Source organism: Mauremys mutica, chromosome 13 (genome assembly GCF_020497125.1).
Source record: "Mauremys mutica isolate MM-2020 ecotype Southern chromosome 13, ASM2049712v1, whole genome shotgun sequence".
NCBI classification, from domain to species: Eukaryota; Metazoa; Chordata; order Testudines; family Geoemydidae; genus Mauremys; species Mauremys mutica.
Genome location: NC_059084.1, coordinates 27,710,817 through 27,728,803, shown reverse-complemented (window position 1 = coordinate 27,728,803; position 17,987 = coordinate 27,710,817). Strand labels below are relative to the sequence as shown.

Here is a 17,987-nt window from a genome sequence, read left to right as displayed (position 1 = left end):
GGTAAAAAAGCTGGAGCTGGCCCTGCCCCCCCTTCTCCCATCCCCTCCAGCATTGCATATAATAAACTTTCAAAAATGAATAGTGGCGTCACATCTTATCCAGGGGTTAGATTCTAAGATCAGCACATAAGAGGAAAATTGCATATAGTGAAAATTACCATAAAGTACATTATACACTAGAACAGGGGTCCTCAACCTACAGCACTTGTGCCAAAGGTTTTTTTTTTTTAATGGCAAGCTGTGGGTCCTGGCCACCGCCGAGCCCACTGCCAGCCTGGGGTTCCATTCACTCAGCCAGCAGCAGGCTGAGCGGGGCTGGTGGCCAGGACCTGACTGGAAGTGGGCTGAGCAGGGCCAGTGGCCGGGACCCCAGACCGGCAGCGGGCTGAGCGGGGCTGGCTGCCGGGACCCCAGACCGGCAGCGGGCTGAGCGGGGCCGGTGGCCGGGACCCCAGACCGGCAGCGGGCTGAGCGGGGCCGGTGGCCGGGACCCCAGACCGGCAGCGGGCTGAGCGGGGCCAGTGGCCGGGACCCCAGACCGGCAGCGGGCTGAGCGGGGCCGGTGGCCGGGACTCCAGACCGGCAGCGGGCTGAGCGGGGCCGGTGGCCGGGATCCCAGACCGGCAGTGGGCTGAGCGGGGCCGGTGGCCGGGACCCCAGACCGGCAGTGGGCTGAGCGGGGAGGGTGGCTGGGACCCCAGACCGGCAGCGGGCTGAGCGGGGAGGGTGGCTGGGACCCCAGACCGGCAGCGGGCTGGGACCCCAGACCGGCAGCGGGCTGAGCGGGGAGGGTGGCTGGGACCCCAGACCGGCAGTGGGCTGGCTGCCGGGACCCCAGACCGGCAGTGGGCTGAGCGGGGAGGGTGGCCGGGACCCCAGACCAGCAGCGGGCTGAGCGGGGCCGGTGGCTGGGATCCCAGACCGGCAGTGGGCTGGCTGCCGGGACCCCAGACCGGCAGTGGGCTGAGCGGGGAGGGTGGCTGGGACCCCAGACCGGCAGTGGGCTGAGCGGGGAGGGTGGCTGGGACCCCAGACCGGCAGTGGGCTGAGCGGGGCTGGTCTGGGGTTCCATCTGCCGGCTCCTGCCAGCTGGGGTCCCAGCCGCTGGCCCGTTCTTATTCAAACTGTGAGTAAACCCACAAAGTTTCGTGCTATTCCGATTTACGGTTTGGATAACCACAGCTGCCAGGAGTCTGCGGCGCGCACCAGGAAAGAATGGGCGTGGCGGGCGGAGGCCGGAAGAAATGTTAGCAATGTCCAGTTACTGGTTTTGAGAGGCGACCCCCGGAGTTACAGCGTAGCCAGGGTCTGGTCCGGGAGCCCCCTGGGCCCCCAGCAGCTCTGCCAGGGAGCTGGTCCGCGCTGTAACACGTGTTAACCAGCCGCGAGAGGCCGCGGCCCAAGCCGGGGGTGTCCGAGCGGGCTCTGGTTGTCATGGATTCAGCGCCCCGCCCCGCCCCGACGCAGGGACCGAGACTGGAGGCACCAGCCCCGCGGGCCGGTTCCTCCCGCCGACCGCGCCCTGCAAGCTGGGGGAGAGGGGAAGGCTGGAAATCCCGGTGCAGTCGATACCTCTTACGTCACGAAGTTTACTACGGTGGGTTCATCACATGATGATGATGTCATGGTGGGTGGGGTGGTCAATGTGAACTTCAGCTCCCTCGGGGTAAAATGAGAGTCTGAGACTACAGCTCCCAGCATGCACTGCTGCGCTAAAGCGAGAGCAAAAGTGGGGACTACAGCTCCCAGCATGCACTGCTGCGCTAAAGCGAGAGCAAAAGTGGGGACTACAGCTCCCAGCATGCAACGCTGTCCTGAAGGCAAGAGCGGAGCTGGGGACTACAGCTCCCAGCATCCCCTGCTCGGTTCGCTCGCCGGGCCCGGGGGCGGGGTGCCGCGGTGCCGCGGTGGGGGCTGGGAGACGTGGCGTGGGCGGGGTGCCGCCGTTGCCGTGGTGCGGAGTGACGGCTGTGGGCGAGGCGGTGAGTCAGGCGGGTGCAGCCGAGGCTGAGGTGCGGGGCCCGCTGTGTTCCGCGGGGAGCGGCTGTTGCGAGGTCTCGGCCGAGGGTCTCTCCGGTGTCCGTCTCCTTGTCCCGCCGGGCCTGTTCCGCTCTCTCCTCCTGCTCGCTGCCCGGCGCGGCCCAGCCATGTCGGGGATGCTGGGGAAGCTGTTCGGGACGGGCGGCAAGGGCGCCGGCAAGGGCCCGACCCCGCAGGAGGCCATCCAGCGGCTCCGCGACACCGAGGAGATGCTCAGCAAGAAGCAGGAGTTCCTGGAGAAGAAGATCGAGCAGGAGCTGGTGGCGGCCCGCAAGCACGGCACCAAGAACAAGCGGGGTGAGGGGCCGGGCTGGGGGCGACCCGCGGGGGCGGTGAGGGGCCGGGCCGGGCCGGAGAGGGGAAACCCGCAGGGGCTGATGGCGGCCTGCAGCGCAGTGGGGTGGAGCCACCGGTCCGTGCCGGCTGGGCTGTCTCTGGCCATCCCTGCTCTGGGCCTTCAGCCCCGACCCGTGGCTGTGCTCTCCTTCAGCTCCCAGGGTGGCGTGCCCGTGTGGCCGGGCCTTGGAGCAAGACGGGCTGGGCTGGTGGTACCTTGGGGTCCCGAGGCCCTGGGCATGGCATGAGAACCTGCCCAGAATGTCACTTCCTTCTGGCCAAGGCTCAGCCCTCTGCTCTCTCAACCCACACAGCCCTTGGCACGGGTTTGACTGTTTTCTGATCTGCGTGGGGAGGGAAGGTGGCCACCAAAGTAGCTTTATGTCTATCCTATTGATATCTAGTCCTAATTTGAATCTTGATCCCTTGAACAGTCTAGCTTGTTTGTGGGTTATAGGATTAAGTTCCACAAGCTATTGGCTTTGGCTACCCTGTCAGGTGAACTGCAGGATCATTTCTTTTTAGGTACACTGAAGAGATCCTATCAAATGGTGACTTGTAGGGGATACTTTCCCAGGCCTTTGTTTTTTAAAGCTTTAGTTTAAGTTCTGTTTATATTGGTTGACTTCCCTGCTAACAATGGCTGGAGACAGAACAAAACATACCACGGTCTAACCTTGGTTCACTGGACCCATTCTATATACACTCTATGAAGGAGTAAGTTACTTGTACATTTCTTTACAGGAGAAACTCTATATGTCTTTCTGTACAGCACCACTGTCTGCATTTAGTAAATTTGAACTAGCATTCTGTATGTGTATGAATATTAGGGAAATATTTAGGCTTTTACTCTGACAGTGGACCTGTTGCTGACAGTGGGTCTCCCTGCACTTGATTCTGCAAACATTATCCACTAGTGTGGATGAGACAAAATTGTCATCAGCTTCAGTGTGGTGGGACTTACTGTTGATCTCCTAAAACTGGTCCATTTGAAAGTGTAAGCATTCCTTTTTGATAGGGTAGGTGTAAAACCCATCAGCGGTAGCATGATCTAGTGGCTCCGCTGTGGGATTGGTTGTGAGGTCTAGATTCTCGTCCTGATTCTGATTGTATCGTGCTGTGTGATCCTGGACAAGTAACTTCCCCACTTTTTACTTTGTTTTCCTGTCTGGAAAGTGGGGTTAAAACCTAATAAGAGCATTGTGAAACTTAATTAACACTTGTGATTTGAGATCCTGTGATAGAAGGCACTATGCATGTCCTTGAGTATTTATTGATCATTTTGTTTTAATAACTGGGTAACTAGGAGCTTATAAAGCTGTAGTAGACTGACAAAGCTGTAGAGGACCCCCAAATTGAGTCTATGGGAGAGGGAAGTAAGTGGGGCTGCCATGGTTGTGTCTGATCGGGGGTGGGAATCTGAAAATGTAAAACATAAACTATATTAACAAATTTTCATCTATAGTGGCAATTAGGGAAGGGCAGGTTTTTATGTTAGGAAGTTGTTCTAAAGTATACACTTATCACATGATGATTATGTCATGATGGGTGAACGTGGCTCGTATAATGCTGATTTCTGTTTCCGTGTAGAAGATAGCCTATTGGAATGCCAGAAAGATAATGCAGAGTTTGAGCTTGGATGCATTACTGGCAGTGTCTTACAGCTGGGAAACTTAACTTCAAGTAACAAGAAAAGTACAGAAGCTACCTAGTATAAAGGTCCCTGCTGGTTTAGAGCAGACTTAAAAAAATAACAGATTAAATCAAAGAATTTGTAGATATCTGTACCAGCGTTGATTTGATTTAAATCAAATTGATATAAAACATGACTTAAATCACTTGTTAGGAAGACTCCATTTAATCATGGATTTCTACATAAAAGTGCATTCTTGCTGGTTGTTATAACCTTAATACATATTCTTAACAACTCAGAGATAGATGTAGGTTTCATTTTTAGAAGGTACACACGATACATTTTTTAAATGATTTATTTTGAAAGCTTTTCAGATTAGTTTTACACCTATATCAGAAAATAAATGATTGTTTGGTTATTTCATTTACCAAAGGTAACTGAAGCAGATATTTATGAAGTCATTGGGAGGTGAACTATCTCCAATTCAACAGGTTAATCATTAATATTTGGAAGATTTTCTTGCCATGCTGTATTAGGAGGAGAACATAACCAGACAGATATTTAAATTGTTTTATTTAACTAAAACCGCCTTATGTATTCTTGATTTTTTTCTTCAACAGCAACCATATAATATTTTAACAAAACAAGCATATTAATTTTTGAATTTAAACATTGACGTTTTTTAAAATCAGGTTTGTTTTTGTTAGAATGTTGTTAACTAAAATAGTTAAATGAATATTTAAGAAAAAACCTCAAAATTAAATAGACAATGTCAGCCTGGTCAATATGAGAAATTTAAATATTGGCTTCTGCAGCTAATTCAGAATCCTGTGGCACCTTATAGACTAACAGACGTTTTGCAGCATGAGCTTTCGTGGGTGAATACCCACTTCTTCGGATGCAAGTCGGATGCAAAACGTCTGTTAGTCTATAAGGTGCCACAGGATTCTTTGCTGCTTCTACAGAACCAGACTAACACGGCTACCCCTCTGATACTTGGCAGCTAATTCAGTCGTCTTCACCTTCATTTTCCTGTTTGTTCATAATCTGGAAAAGAAAAACAGGCTTTCCTGTTTTTTCAGGTCCCAAATGATTTCTCAATTTGGAATGAATTAGTCCAAAGAAAGAAAATATTCTTTCTACACCAGCAGAAGAAGCTACTGCTGTTAAAATTGAGATTGTCACTTCAACAGTCTCTGAATCCAAGTGCTTAAGTGTCTTCCACCAGTTCACTGGTGTGACTTTTTCTTTAAAACATCATCAGCAAACATATATTTCTTGAATGGTTCTTATTCCCAAACTGAGTCTTTTTTATGGCCTGCTGCCATTATAGGTTTTCCCTTCTAGTGACAGAATGGTATGGTAGATCTCAAATCAATGAAGTCTACACTCAGAAAGACCTCAAGACTTCTGGAATATGCTGCTCAAACAATTTCACTTTTGTTTCTACTGCCTGTCCCTCCCTTCTCACATTTATCTTCAGACTTCTTCTCCTTGTCCAGATCTATTCTGCCCCCAACAACCTTCTATTCATTGAAGTTTTTGAAACTTTGCACTTTTAGAGAGAGGTAAGGGATTGACTCTGTGTACACAAATTTGCAGAGGGACAATAGGGTTGAGGTCTGTTATTTCTCACCTCTATATATTATTGATTGATTTATGTATTTAAAAACATTTTTGCTGTTAACAAGCATGTTATCTCTGGAGACACAATTCCACAGTTTGAGAACTGCAGAACTAAGCATCTCTGATGGTGACTGAGCACTGAGTCCCATTGGGTAGATAGAAAGATTAGCCCCTGGAACCCCATAAGATTAAGTCCCTAATCCATGAACTATTGGAACTCATTTACAAATTTTTTTTTAAACATTACATGAATATATTGTATCATACTATATAATTAGAATTTATACTTTCTATTCCATGATGAGATAATTTTAACTAAGCTACATTATAGCTCAAAGCTATCTTTAGATAGTTTTTTCCTCAAAAAGCATTTTATCAAAAAAATGCGATTTAAATAAAAAATAGGTTTGTTTTTTTTAAATCATTGTTTTTTATCCACCCTGATCTGTTCCTTCTTTTGGATTATCATTAAATTGTAACGGGAGATAGCATACAGTGCAATGCTGCTTTGCATTCAGGTGACTATAAGTTGCTGTTTGCTAAGTGGGATTCCGTGTTCCTGGAGAGCTATAAATGTACAGATGTAACAGTATATAGTATAGTCAGTTTCTAGCTTAAGTGCTTTTATTGACCATTTAAAGTGCCACCAAGAATATATATCTAAAATTTGTCTTAGTGAGATAAGATGAGTCAGGTAACATCTTTTATTGGTCCAACTTCTGTTGGTGAAAGAGTCAAGCTTCTGAGCTACACAGAGCTTTTCTTTAAGTTTGGGAAATGTACTCAGAGTCACAGCTAGATACAAGGTGGACATTGTTGAGAATAAGTAAACACATATTTTAAGGGACCATTCAAGATGAAGTGGCCCATTAATCCTGCTGCAGTCATATGACAAAAAAGGGGGTTAGTGGATTCCAGAGTGTTATAAGAAGTCATAAATCCAGTATCTTTATTAAGACCATGATTTTTAGTGTCTAGCAAAGTTATGAATTTAAGCTCCCAGGCTCATCTTTTGAAGGTGGTGGTCAGATTTCCTTTGAGGATGAGGACTGAGTGCCAGATATGGAGTGGTCATTTTGTGAAGTGTCCCCCTTTGGGTGGCAGGGTGTTTTTGTTTTGTCATTTTTCTGTGCAAGTTCATTCGAAAATATGGCGATACTCTGGTTTCACCCTCATAGTTGTTGTTGGGGCATTTAATGCACTGGATGAGGTACACCACATGTTGTGATAGGAATGTGTAGGACCCATGGATCTTTAAAGGTGTGTTATGGGGGTAATGGGCCACTTCACCTTGAATGGTCATTGGTCAAATTTTGAATTTAGACTAAGTAGCTATCTTAACATTGCCCTTAGAAAAGGGTTCTGCTTTGCTCTGTGGCTTTACTGCTACATAGTACATGTAATATAGGATACTGACAAACTGCTGTTGTGGATTGTTTTGCTAAAGCTTTGTAAACACAATGTTGTGAGACAGGTAACCGTTTAAGTGTTCACTTTATTGCAGCAGCATATGAAAATGTTTGTTCGGAAATATTTACTAGATCAAACAGGTAGGAAGTTTCACTTTTCAGCCTGGGGGCACCTAGTCTAGTTAATCCGTATCTGAATGCTGTGGATACAAAGCTTCCAGAATACACTTGTACTTGATCTTTTTTTTAGCCGCAACCCAAAACCTGAAGTCCTGTCTCAGAATATGAAGGTTCCTTGAATCCCCAGAGGTTACAATATGGCTAGTAAAGTCTGGCACTTCTGCAGTTGCAGACTTACTCTAAAGACTTTTTGGAGCACAGAGATACTTACTCTTGTTGAGCAGTACAGTAGAACCTTAGAGTTCCGAATACCTCGGGAATGGAGGTTGTTCGTAACTCTAAATAAAACATTATGGTGGTTCTTTCAAAAGTTTTAAACTTTTAATAAAGCTTTGAAACTTTACTACGCAGAAGAAAACTGCTGCTTTCCCTTCATTATTTTAGTGGTTTATGTTTACCCCAGTACTGTGCTGTATTTGCCTGCCTGCCTTTTTTTGTCTCTGCTGCTTCCTGAATGTGTACTTCCGGTTCCAAATGAGGTGTGTGGTTGACTGGTCAGTTCGTAACTCTGTCATCAGTTCTTACCTCTTTGTCTTACATGATTAACCTTTTGGTTATTCAGATGTTTAGGGGTGAATGTGTTGAATCCAGAGATGATGTTGGCAAATATATGTAGGATCCTGTGAGGCTGTGGGATTTAATGGCTTTTCTATAGACCCTAATACACATGCTGCATTTCCCACTATGAATTTCCGTAAACTAGCTTTTTCTCCTCTACTCAGGGCAGGGATTCTTTTTTTTCTTCTAACTGAATCCAGTGTCAGTTTTTCAGCCCTAGAGACTGAAATTCTCTTTCCACAGAGTGGGTACAAAATAAAGACACTGGATTTATGACTTATTACTACAATCTGTAATCCACTAACCCTTTTCCGCCCACACTGTTCCCCCCCTAATGATTGCACCACTTCACCTTGAATGGTCCCTTAGGGTATGGCTACACTTGCAGATGTAGAGGGCTTTGGGTTAAACCAGCCTTCGTAGAGCGCAGTAAGGAGAGCACTGCAGTCTGTCCACACTGACAGCGCACTGTTGTGGCCACTTCTGCAGCATTTGCAGCGGCATTGGGAGCAGTGCATTATGGGCAGCTATCCCAGCGTTCAAGTGGCTGCAACCTGCTTTTCAAAAGGGAGTGGGGTGGAGTGTGACTGGGAGTATGGGGGGAGAGAGAGTGGGTTTTTGGAGTGCGGACACTGTGTCAGCACCCTGCCTTGCAAGTTCCAACCCTCTTCCCTCCTCCACCCCCTCTCACTCACTGAAAGCAAACAGCAGCTGTTTGTTTGTTTTTCACAGACCAGATAAGCAGCCTCTCGGGGAAAGGGACCCCCCCCCTTCAAGCAAACATTAGCTGTGGGCCTTCCAAAGGGAGCCCCCCTGCCTGCCTCTACTCATTCAATGCAAACAGTATCTGTGTTTGGGTTTTTTTGATAAGCAGCTCCCAGAGCTCCGGAGTTCACAGCAAAACAGAGGAACAAGAGAGACAGCTTCACTTAAAAGGATTATGAAGAGTTTCCGGAGGTCAATCACTGCGTTATTCTCTGTTTACACTGGAGCACCAGCATCTCAGCCACTCCGCAGCAGCTGTTAATCCTCTCAGGGAGGTAGAGTACCTGCAGCGCTGTAGCCACAGAGATACATCGCTGTACATGCCTTGCCAGTGTGGACAGGGAGTGAGTTACTGCGCTGTAACTCTCAAGTGTAGCCAAGGTCTTAGATGCCCCATCAGTGTGCTTCAACCTTGCCCTGAATTGAAAGTAGTGAGAGAGTAAGCCTTTTTCCTTGTACAACTGGGTGAGGCAGTAGGACTGTGGGAGGGAATCCATAGCAAATGTATTGTACTTTCTGTTTGTGCTGTTCCTTGATAAACTTAAAATGTTCTAATCGTAAATTCAAGGTATTTCTGACAGATTTTAAAACACACTCCATTTCAGGAACACGAATTCAGGTACATGACACTGGGGCTAGGTTCAGCAATGATCATGGAGCAGGAGTTAAGCAGAACAAGCTTTCTAGGGCTCCACACCCCAATTACTAGTCTTCCTGTTATATTGCTATTTGTTTTTATGGTACACATATGAAATAATAAAAATAATACTTACACTGAGTGACTAGTCTCTGCCCTTATCATTTTCTAGTCTTAAATCCTAGACCCGATCTACACTACAGAGTTGGGTCGATGTAAGGCAACTTGTGTCGTTCTGTCTCTGTGTCAGCTCTGCATGGTACTCCTGCCAATGTGAGTTGTCCGCTACATTACCTTAATAACTCCACCTCTGTGAGAGGTGTAGCATTTAGGTCAGTGTAGTTAGGGTGACACGATGTCTGTGTAGACCGGGGTAGTCAATTATTTTTTGTCAAGGTTCAGACCCCCCACCCAGCTCCCCTCCCGTAACCCACTGATTCCCCCCCAAACTCCCGGATTGTCTGCCAACTCCTTGCCTGTCCTGCCCAGGGTTGTTAGGTGACCTTATTTCCTTAAACTGAGAACAGGACACAAGGCTGTCCTGAGCCGGCTGGCATTGCTGCTCACCCCTTCCAAATATTCCTCCATGCCCTCTATTGAGCCAAGTAGCAGAGATGGGGCAGGAGGGGAAAGGAATGAGTTTGGGCTGGGATCTAGGCAGCAAAATGGTGTGAATGTGTGCGAGTACTTTTGAGCTTGGAGTCAGGCAGTGAAACTGTTGAACTATGATCCAGCTAGCGGTGAGATGCCCCTTTCAGGGCAGGGACCAAGGAGACTTCAGATAGCAGCCTGGGGAGATGTGGGGGAGGCTGGGATGTGGCAGAAACAGGTGCATGGAGGTGGACTGGGGAGGGAAAGAGGCTGGTTGGGGCAGGGGGTGGGCACTGCAGAGGACTCTGGGAACTGGCCCCAAAGTGCGGGGGATAGGAAGGACATGAGGCCAGGGTGGGGGGCTCTGGGGACCGCTTGGAGGCGGGGGGCATGAGTCCGAGGTGGGAGGTTGGGCTTCGGCGGTGGGGAGCACAGGATGGGGACTGCTTGGATCACAAACACAGCTCTGCATGGCTCCAGCTCAGCTTCAGCCTGCACACAGAGGCAACATGTAGCTGTGGCTAGCAGTAGGGCATGTGCCCCCCATTTCTTGGGACACCCAGAAGCAAGAAGACAGCCCTCCCCCTGGCAGCAGCACTCTCTTTGTGCCCGTGCAGCCTGAGAAGCGAGGAGGCAGCAGGGTGGCTGGCTGAGCTCCTCCTCTCCCGCTTCCGTGCTGCTGGAGTCCCATGCATTGCCTCTGCTTCCCCCCCGTGGGGGGGGCCCCCCCCCATGGATGGTCTGCAAAGCAGGCAGCAGTGCTGGGACTCCAGTAGCAAGGAAGGTGAAGCAGCCTGTTGTAAGGGGTTGGAGGAGAAATTCAAACAGCGGCCCTGCTCCCTCCTGGTGACACGGAGAACACTGCTACAAGGCAGAGTGCCCCTCCTCACTTCCCCCTTCAGAGGTGTCTGGAGAAATGGGGGTGGGGGGAGCATGTGACCCATGGATGTCCTGCCAACGCATCCCCTCTGCCTCAATGGTCCACTGAAAAACATGTGGCAGTCTGGTTTCAGACTGCAGTCTGCCTATTGGCTACCCCAGTATAGACACTGGGTTGCTTACGTTGACTGTTGCCTGTTAGCCTGGTGCCGGGCTTACAGCTGGGCCCTTCCCTCACCCCAGCACTGACAGCCTGAGCTCTCAGCCAGTTAGTGGGTGAAAATCCACAGAAAACCAACTTTTCATGTTGCGAACTGAGAACCCCTGTCCTATGAGGTGCCAAGCATCTCCATTTCTGGTTGTAGTCAGAAGCTGAGGGTGTTCAGCACCTTGCCAGGCTTAAGCAGTGTGTGAACTTCACTCTTGAACTTGTATCAGAGGGGTAGCCATGTTAGTCTGGATCTGTAAAAAGCGACAGAGTCCTGTGGCACCTTATAGACTAACAGATGTATTGGCGCATAAGCTTTTGTGGGTGAATACCCACTTCGGCAAACGCACTCTTGTGCATGTTGACTTTTTTTTGTTTAAATGGATTTGTAGATCTGTATAGAATTCTGTTTTGTACACATGTAAAAGCAATGTTAGCCAAGCAATATGCATGGTTTTATTTAAGTTATTTGACATCATTCATCAAAAGTAAAGCAACTTAAATGTATGTATAGGAATTGAACCAGCTATTTGAGAAAGGATGTGATCATATGGATTAGTGCTGTGACTGGTATGATTTAGAGAATGCTAAAATGTAAACATTTTGATAGAATTATATTCCAACCATATCTGATGCATTAACAAGAATTATTGATTTTATTTTTTTGTATTGCTAAATATGCTTTTAATACTGATATTTACTAAATTTTTCCATCCTCACCCTGAATCCCCTTTTAGACATGTACACCAGAAGTCTGTTCTGTGGCTTAAATTTTCGTTATAGCAGGCAATCAGTTTTAGGATGTAAATTGGGACCGAGGAAGTCCTGACTTCCAAACTCAGTGGTAATCACTGACATACTTGATGACCTGGTCAAGGCACTTAACATCAGCCTCTGTCTCCATTTTCTTTATCGGTATAATGGGGATAATGCTCACTTTACTTCACAAGGATGTGAGGAGGTTTAATAAATGAATATTAGTGTAGTGCTTTGGAGGTGTACAGAGTCACGGTGCTACACTTAGATGATTGTTGGTACAGATCCAGCATGAATATGTTTGTTCTCATTTTTTCCAATGTAGTAAAATTATTAAAATTTCTGTTGGTCCACTCACCAAACGTAAGTACAGATTCTCCAGGCTGGAGGTGTGTTTGAGACATAGGCTAGCTTAATTCTTGTGTACAGACTTCCTCAAAACACGGCAATCAAATGTTTGTGTAATTACGTCCCCTTCCTTTCTGTTTTTTTTTTCTTTGTACATAAGAACTTTCACTCTAGTCCACTTTCGCCTGTTCATTTCTCAAACAAAACTATCCCAGAGTTGATCTGGACATGTTCCAATGGCAGACTGGATGAGAGGATTGACTTCATTTTAGAGTGAACAAGAGTTGAATTTTGATGCTGAAAGCTTCCCTCAGTGGTGAAAAATTCACATCCAGTGCCCTATAGGCAGCTAGCCATAGTGGAAAAGGTGATTCAATTTACTAATTTTACCTTTGTGATTATATTACACTTTAGAGTGCAAAATGGCCTGGGTGGGTTAGTCACCAAATGTGTCAGGAATGAATAATAGCTGAATAATCATGATTTGTAGCCTTCAGGAACAACCTTACTGTGCTTGCTATGGAAATTGGTGGTTCACTGCTTAGCAGGGTGTGATAAGGAGGTTATAAATTGATGGTGTTTACAGCTGCCTTGGAGCTAAGCTAGGGGCTATAAGCACCTGTTGAACTGATATCAGACATCTGAGGATTTAACACTTCATACAGGAAGTCCAGGGAATATTGATTGTTGTCACAAATTATGTCTGCTTAGCTTAAAGGCAGTTATTGATTTGGTCCTGAATGGAGCACAGGATCTGGTCCTGTAGGTGAATATAGCTACATCACTTGGTAATAGTGACCATGACATAATAAAATGTAACATCCCTGGGGAGGCGGGGGACGAGACCCCACAGCAGCCCCCCATGGTAGCATTTAATTTCAGAAAGGGGAACTACACAAAAATGAGGAAGTTTGTTGTCTGGCAGCATTTCTGCCCACCCATGCGTCCAAGCTTTGATTCCTGTCAGAGTACTTCATACATGTATTTTTATACTGCTTTGCTGTTTTTCCACAGATGCATAGACATTAAGGCCTGAAGGGACTTCCTGTATAACACAGACCAAAGAACCTCACCCAGTAATTTCTGCATTAAACCCATAACTTCTGTTTGGGCTGTAGCATATTTAATTTGCCTAAGGCAGTAGTAGCTAGTAGTCGTAATCAGGATTAGAACCCAGCTCTCCATTTCCCCAGCTCTGTGGTCTAATAGCCTCACTGTTTAAATGTGGGCAAGTTACTTAACTTTGAAATGAGGACATTGCCAACCTTACAAGGAAAGGTCTGCGGAAAATCTTACTAGGCTCTTACTAGACAGAGGCAGAAGTGAAAGATAAGTCGGGGCTCCATCACTGAATGCAATTAGCATTTCCCTGGTGAAAGCTCAGCACCTACCCACAGCTGCAAGGCAGAGCAGGATTGGTGCTGGGGACTTTATCTCATGTATTAGCCTCTGCCTAGGGTGATAGATAAATAGAAGCCCATGCACCTGGCAGGGAGCAGCTTTTTTTCTCTCCCAGCCCTGATCCACTTGGCTGCTGTAAGGGAGTCTGGGCATCTACTGCTCTACTCCTCCCTAGCCTTTTGGGTTGTGGTCCCCTCTAAATAGCCTCAATGACAACCTCTGCTATTTCCTCTGGCAGGGTGTGAAATTGACATGATTCTAATCAGTAGCACTGTTACTAGGGAAACTGACCAGACCACTGTTGTTTTCACACTCCAGCTGTATCCCAGGACTGGGAGCAACAGATGATGTTGGCTTGGCTTCTGCACACTCAGGAAAACACCACTTTATCAGGTCACTTTTGGAATAGCTTCACACCTTTTTCAGCAATTGTTGATGTCACCCCCTCAAAATTGCCAGGGACGACTAGTAGATGAGTTTTTCTAGCTTTACACAAGAGCAGTGTTAGGTTTAATTAAATCAGTGGTTTGAAATGCTTTGCAGACCTCAGATGGAAGGTATACAAATGTGAAGTATTAAAATTTTTGGCTTCAGTTTATGTTGCCGTTTGTTCTGATAAGTTTTTATAGGACTCGTGTAAAAAAATTCTTTAACCATATACAAGGACTTCTCTTTAACTTGTACAGTAATTAGCAGTGCACTCTGAGCTGGCAGTGGGGAAAGGAATATTTGTGTCTAGTATCATAGTTGAACAACCTGGTAATGTGGCTTTTTGATGCTAGAGTTGTCTTCTGTATTGTTAGAATTTGTAACTTTTTTTTCTAATTGGAAACTGAAAGTTGATCAGTCTGTATACTATTTAATTCAAATATCTGTATAGTAGTGTTAAACATGTTTGGTACCTTTTAAAATGGAAACAGTCTTACTGTGTACTAGGCACAGTATGAAGCTTTTTGAGCTAGAAAAATCACTTACTATATATAAAAACAACAACAAGCACTTGTGGCACCTTGGAGACTAACAAATTTATTCGGGCATAAGCTTTTGTGGGCGAAGTGGGTCTTAGCCCACGAAAGCTTATGCCCAAATAAATTTGTTAGTGGGTCTTAACCCACAAAAGATTATGCCCAAATAAATTTGTTTGTCTCTAAGGTGCCACAAGTATACCTCATTGTTTTTGCTGATACAGACTAACATGGCTACAACTCTGAAACCTGTTACTATATATAATTTAGCTTGGTGAATGATGCGTCAGAACTTCATCTGTTTGTCATTCTGAAACATTTGGGCTTGTATGTACGTATCTGGAGCTCTGCACCTTGGTAAAGTGTTCATTTTTAGAGGAAAGTCAGATTGGCTATGGCTACATTAGCGCTTCAAAGCGCTGCCGCGGCAGCGCTCCCGCGGCAGCGCTTTGAAGCGCTAAGTGTAGTCAAAGCCCCAGCGCTGGGAGAAAGCTCTCCCAGCGCTGTCCGTACTCCAGCTCCCTGTGGGGAATAACGGACAGCGCTGGGAGCCGCGCTCCCAGCGCTGGGGCTTTGACTACACTGGCGCTTTGTAGCGCCGCAATTTGCAGCGCTGCAGAGGGTGTTTTTTCACACCCTGCTGCAGCGCTGCAAATTTGCAAGTGTAGCCATACCCACTGTGTGTCCAGTATAAAGGTTTTAGGCATTCAGCTTTATTTCCAAACCAGCATCTGCAACTTCATATGCTTAAACCTGACTGTTGCTCCTCCTCACTCTGGAATTTAAGTTTCAGTCAGTGACCAATCAGGAATCATATTGTCATAGTCTTCTCTGACTCCTTCCTGGATTGTGCGCCATCCCTTTCCTTCCCCTGCCAGTGTATGAATGGTCTCGTGCTTTTTCTCTTCTGTGCAGGAAGCAATCGCAACAGCATTTCCTGAAAGCTTGGTTTTTATTCTTTACAATGTGGAAAACCACACGGTTAAAATGGAAGGTAAGTACTCTGTCTGCAGAAATGCCCTGCAGCACTAGGCTCCAGGTGTTCAAGGATAACTTTTCAGTTACAAGTGCCTGAGAAGGAAAGTCTGCCTCAGTTATAACTATAATATAGCTGCTATTGTGCCATAATCCACAGAAGAGTTGTGGCACTGATGCTGCAAGGTTCCCCCCTATGTCCCAGAGCGACCACCTCACCTCTGGGACTGAGTGGGGAGTTGAGGTGCTGGCTGTTGTATCATGTAAGCAGACACTTGTCTAATCAAAACTGGACTTGGACCGAGATAAGCACTGCTTGGTACATGCCACTGAATGACCAATTATGCAGAGGTGAATGTTCTGTATCTCTTTTACTAATCCCCTGAGCCATCTGGTGCCCTATAAAATCATATTTAAACAAGGATTGTGCTCAATGGGTGAGATAAAATCAACCAGATCACTTTATCTATAACTTGTTGCTGTTGGGCTTTTATACTAATTTAGGGAAGTTCTATGGTCTGTTGAACAGGAGGTCAGGCTACATGATTACAGTGGTCCCCTCTGGCCTTGAAATTTATGCTTTGTTTTTAATCTATACATGTGTTGGAGAGCATGTCAAGATTTGTTTTAATTAGTATCTCATCTCAGGAGTTTTTTGACATGTTGAAGATAAATTGCTGGGTCTTGCTAGACTGAGAGATCCAGAATAGTTACCTGAGATATTAAAATACGCTCTAACACTGCCAAACCCCGAGTCTGAGACACCCACTGTTTGTTCTTGCTGCCTTTGAAATGGGATTCTGTTGATGATTCAGACTTTTGTCTGTGATTTGAGCACCAGGAATATGGATTCAAATGTGTATAGAACAGCTAAATTAATGCATGCTTTGTTTTAGTTGCTTAAGTTGTTATGTTAAGTATCTGTGTAGAAGACAGTTGTACAGTAGTAATGTATACATTTTTTTGATATTTTTCAAGTATTCATTACTCTGGTGTTTAGGGTTATTATGTGGATTATAGAAAACAGTGGGATCTATCCAGAAGAGACAGGCAAATAGGATAGATGGGTTTAATAAATTTGTCCATTTTATAGTCTTTCTGTATGGATGACAGTTGGTATACCCTTATTTTGAGTTTGCTTTTAGAGGTTTTTTTCCTTCCAAATCTATACGTTTGCCTCCTTTGTTTGTTTTAGTGGGATGTCTGTTTCTGATAAGATACTTCCTCAAGTTGTCATACTTTCTAGAGTGAAGTAACAAGTAGGTTTAAGTTTTTAAATTTCTCCTCAGTCTTACTGACCAAAGGTGTTATACCTTGAGTTTCTGCTGGGCCATGTGTCTTTCAGTATTTTTGTATCAAGTATGTGATCCTGATTTCTGTGGTAAAGAATGGTAGCTGCAGGACAACAGAGATGGAAGCTGTGTACGTAGTAGGTAGATAAAATCATGAAGGTCAGGCTCAGAGGGAAATCCTGTAAATTCACTCATGCGCAGATCTTTACAGCGTGTCTGTTTCGGTATTAAGTAAAATAACAGAACTTTACCCCAGATTCTTCACAGTACTTTTTAATGCAGACAGTTCTTCCGTTTTCCCCAAACCTGACACATTTTCGCTTCAGATATCAAAATTGGATTTGTGGGTATATGAAACCCTATATATTCTTAGGTTCTTCAGTTTTTTTGGTAAATTCTAATATATTACCATTAGGGGCATTTCATAAAATTTAAATAAGGTACTTTAAAACTGCTATAAGCAAAAAATAAAATATTAAATGCTAAGCACCTGAGTCGACAAGCACTAAAGCAGGTCCCTAACTTCACACACAATGAGCCTACTCAGTCACTTAAAGGTAAGCTTTGTGGATAAGTGCAGCATCTGCGGCTAAAACAGTATTTTTATTAAAATCTTTTCTTTTTCCCTTAAATTGCTGAGGTATTTATCATGAAAACTTCAGACTTCTATTATATTAATAAAAAGCTATCGTGAACTTTTTTATATGCAGGTCAAAATTTTCAAACATGAATCTAAAATTCTATCCTTAAAGTGGGATTTTCAAAAGTTACCTACATGGCCTATTGCATTGACTTCACTCCAAACCATGGTAGAGGAGGTTAGCCTGACTGAAGCATTTCCTGTTTTCTTGCCTTGTGGAAGTTCCTGAATTGAAAGGTGGTGGTGGCTGCAGAGAGAGCACGGCTATTTGGTTATTAATCTTGTCTTTTGAATTTGTGGTGTTATCACTGTAAGGTTGTTAATGAGGCCCTGGATTAACCTTTTTCATCATAGTGGAACATTTTAAGTGTGAAATTTTAGTAGAAAGAAATCCTCTGTAAAAACTGAAATTCTGCTAACAAGTGGGAAAATAAAGAAACAAAAACGTACTATCCACTTTGCAATTGAAGACCTGAAAAAGGAAAGAACTAGCAACATGCTAATATCTGACTTTAAATTTAAAAACCTCCCTCTTTTAAAATTTCTTTTTTCAAGCAATTGAAACTGGCATTCAAAGCTAGCTGCCTCTGATCCAGCTGCTTTTTATTGGTCTTGCCTTCCCTCTGGGAGAGCAGTAAAGAGGCCTTTGTGAATGAAAATGAGGCCCTAGGTCTACTCAGTTTGGAACGGTTACAGGATGACAGATGTATTAAAATAATGATATAGAGAAGTCAGTGCTCCTGTTTGC

At 45.4% G+C, this 17,987-nt stretch overlaps 1 protein-coding gene across 1 annotated transcript in view; it reads left to right on the top strand.

Moving 5' to 3' along the window:
• Positions 1–1,958: 1,958 nt before the first annotated feature.
• Positions 1,959–17,987, top strand: part of CHMP4B (charged multivesicular body protein 4B) — a 39,307-nt gene continuing 23,278 nt past the window's right edge. The window contains exon 1 of the mRNA XM_044986512.1: positions 1,959–2,337. Within this exon, the coding sequence (XP_044842447.1) occupies positions 2,148–2,337 (190 nt within the window). The 5' untranslated portion in view covers positions 1,959–2,147. The remainder of the gene's footprint in view (positions 2,338–17,987) is intronic.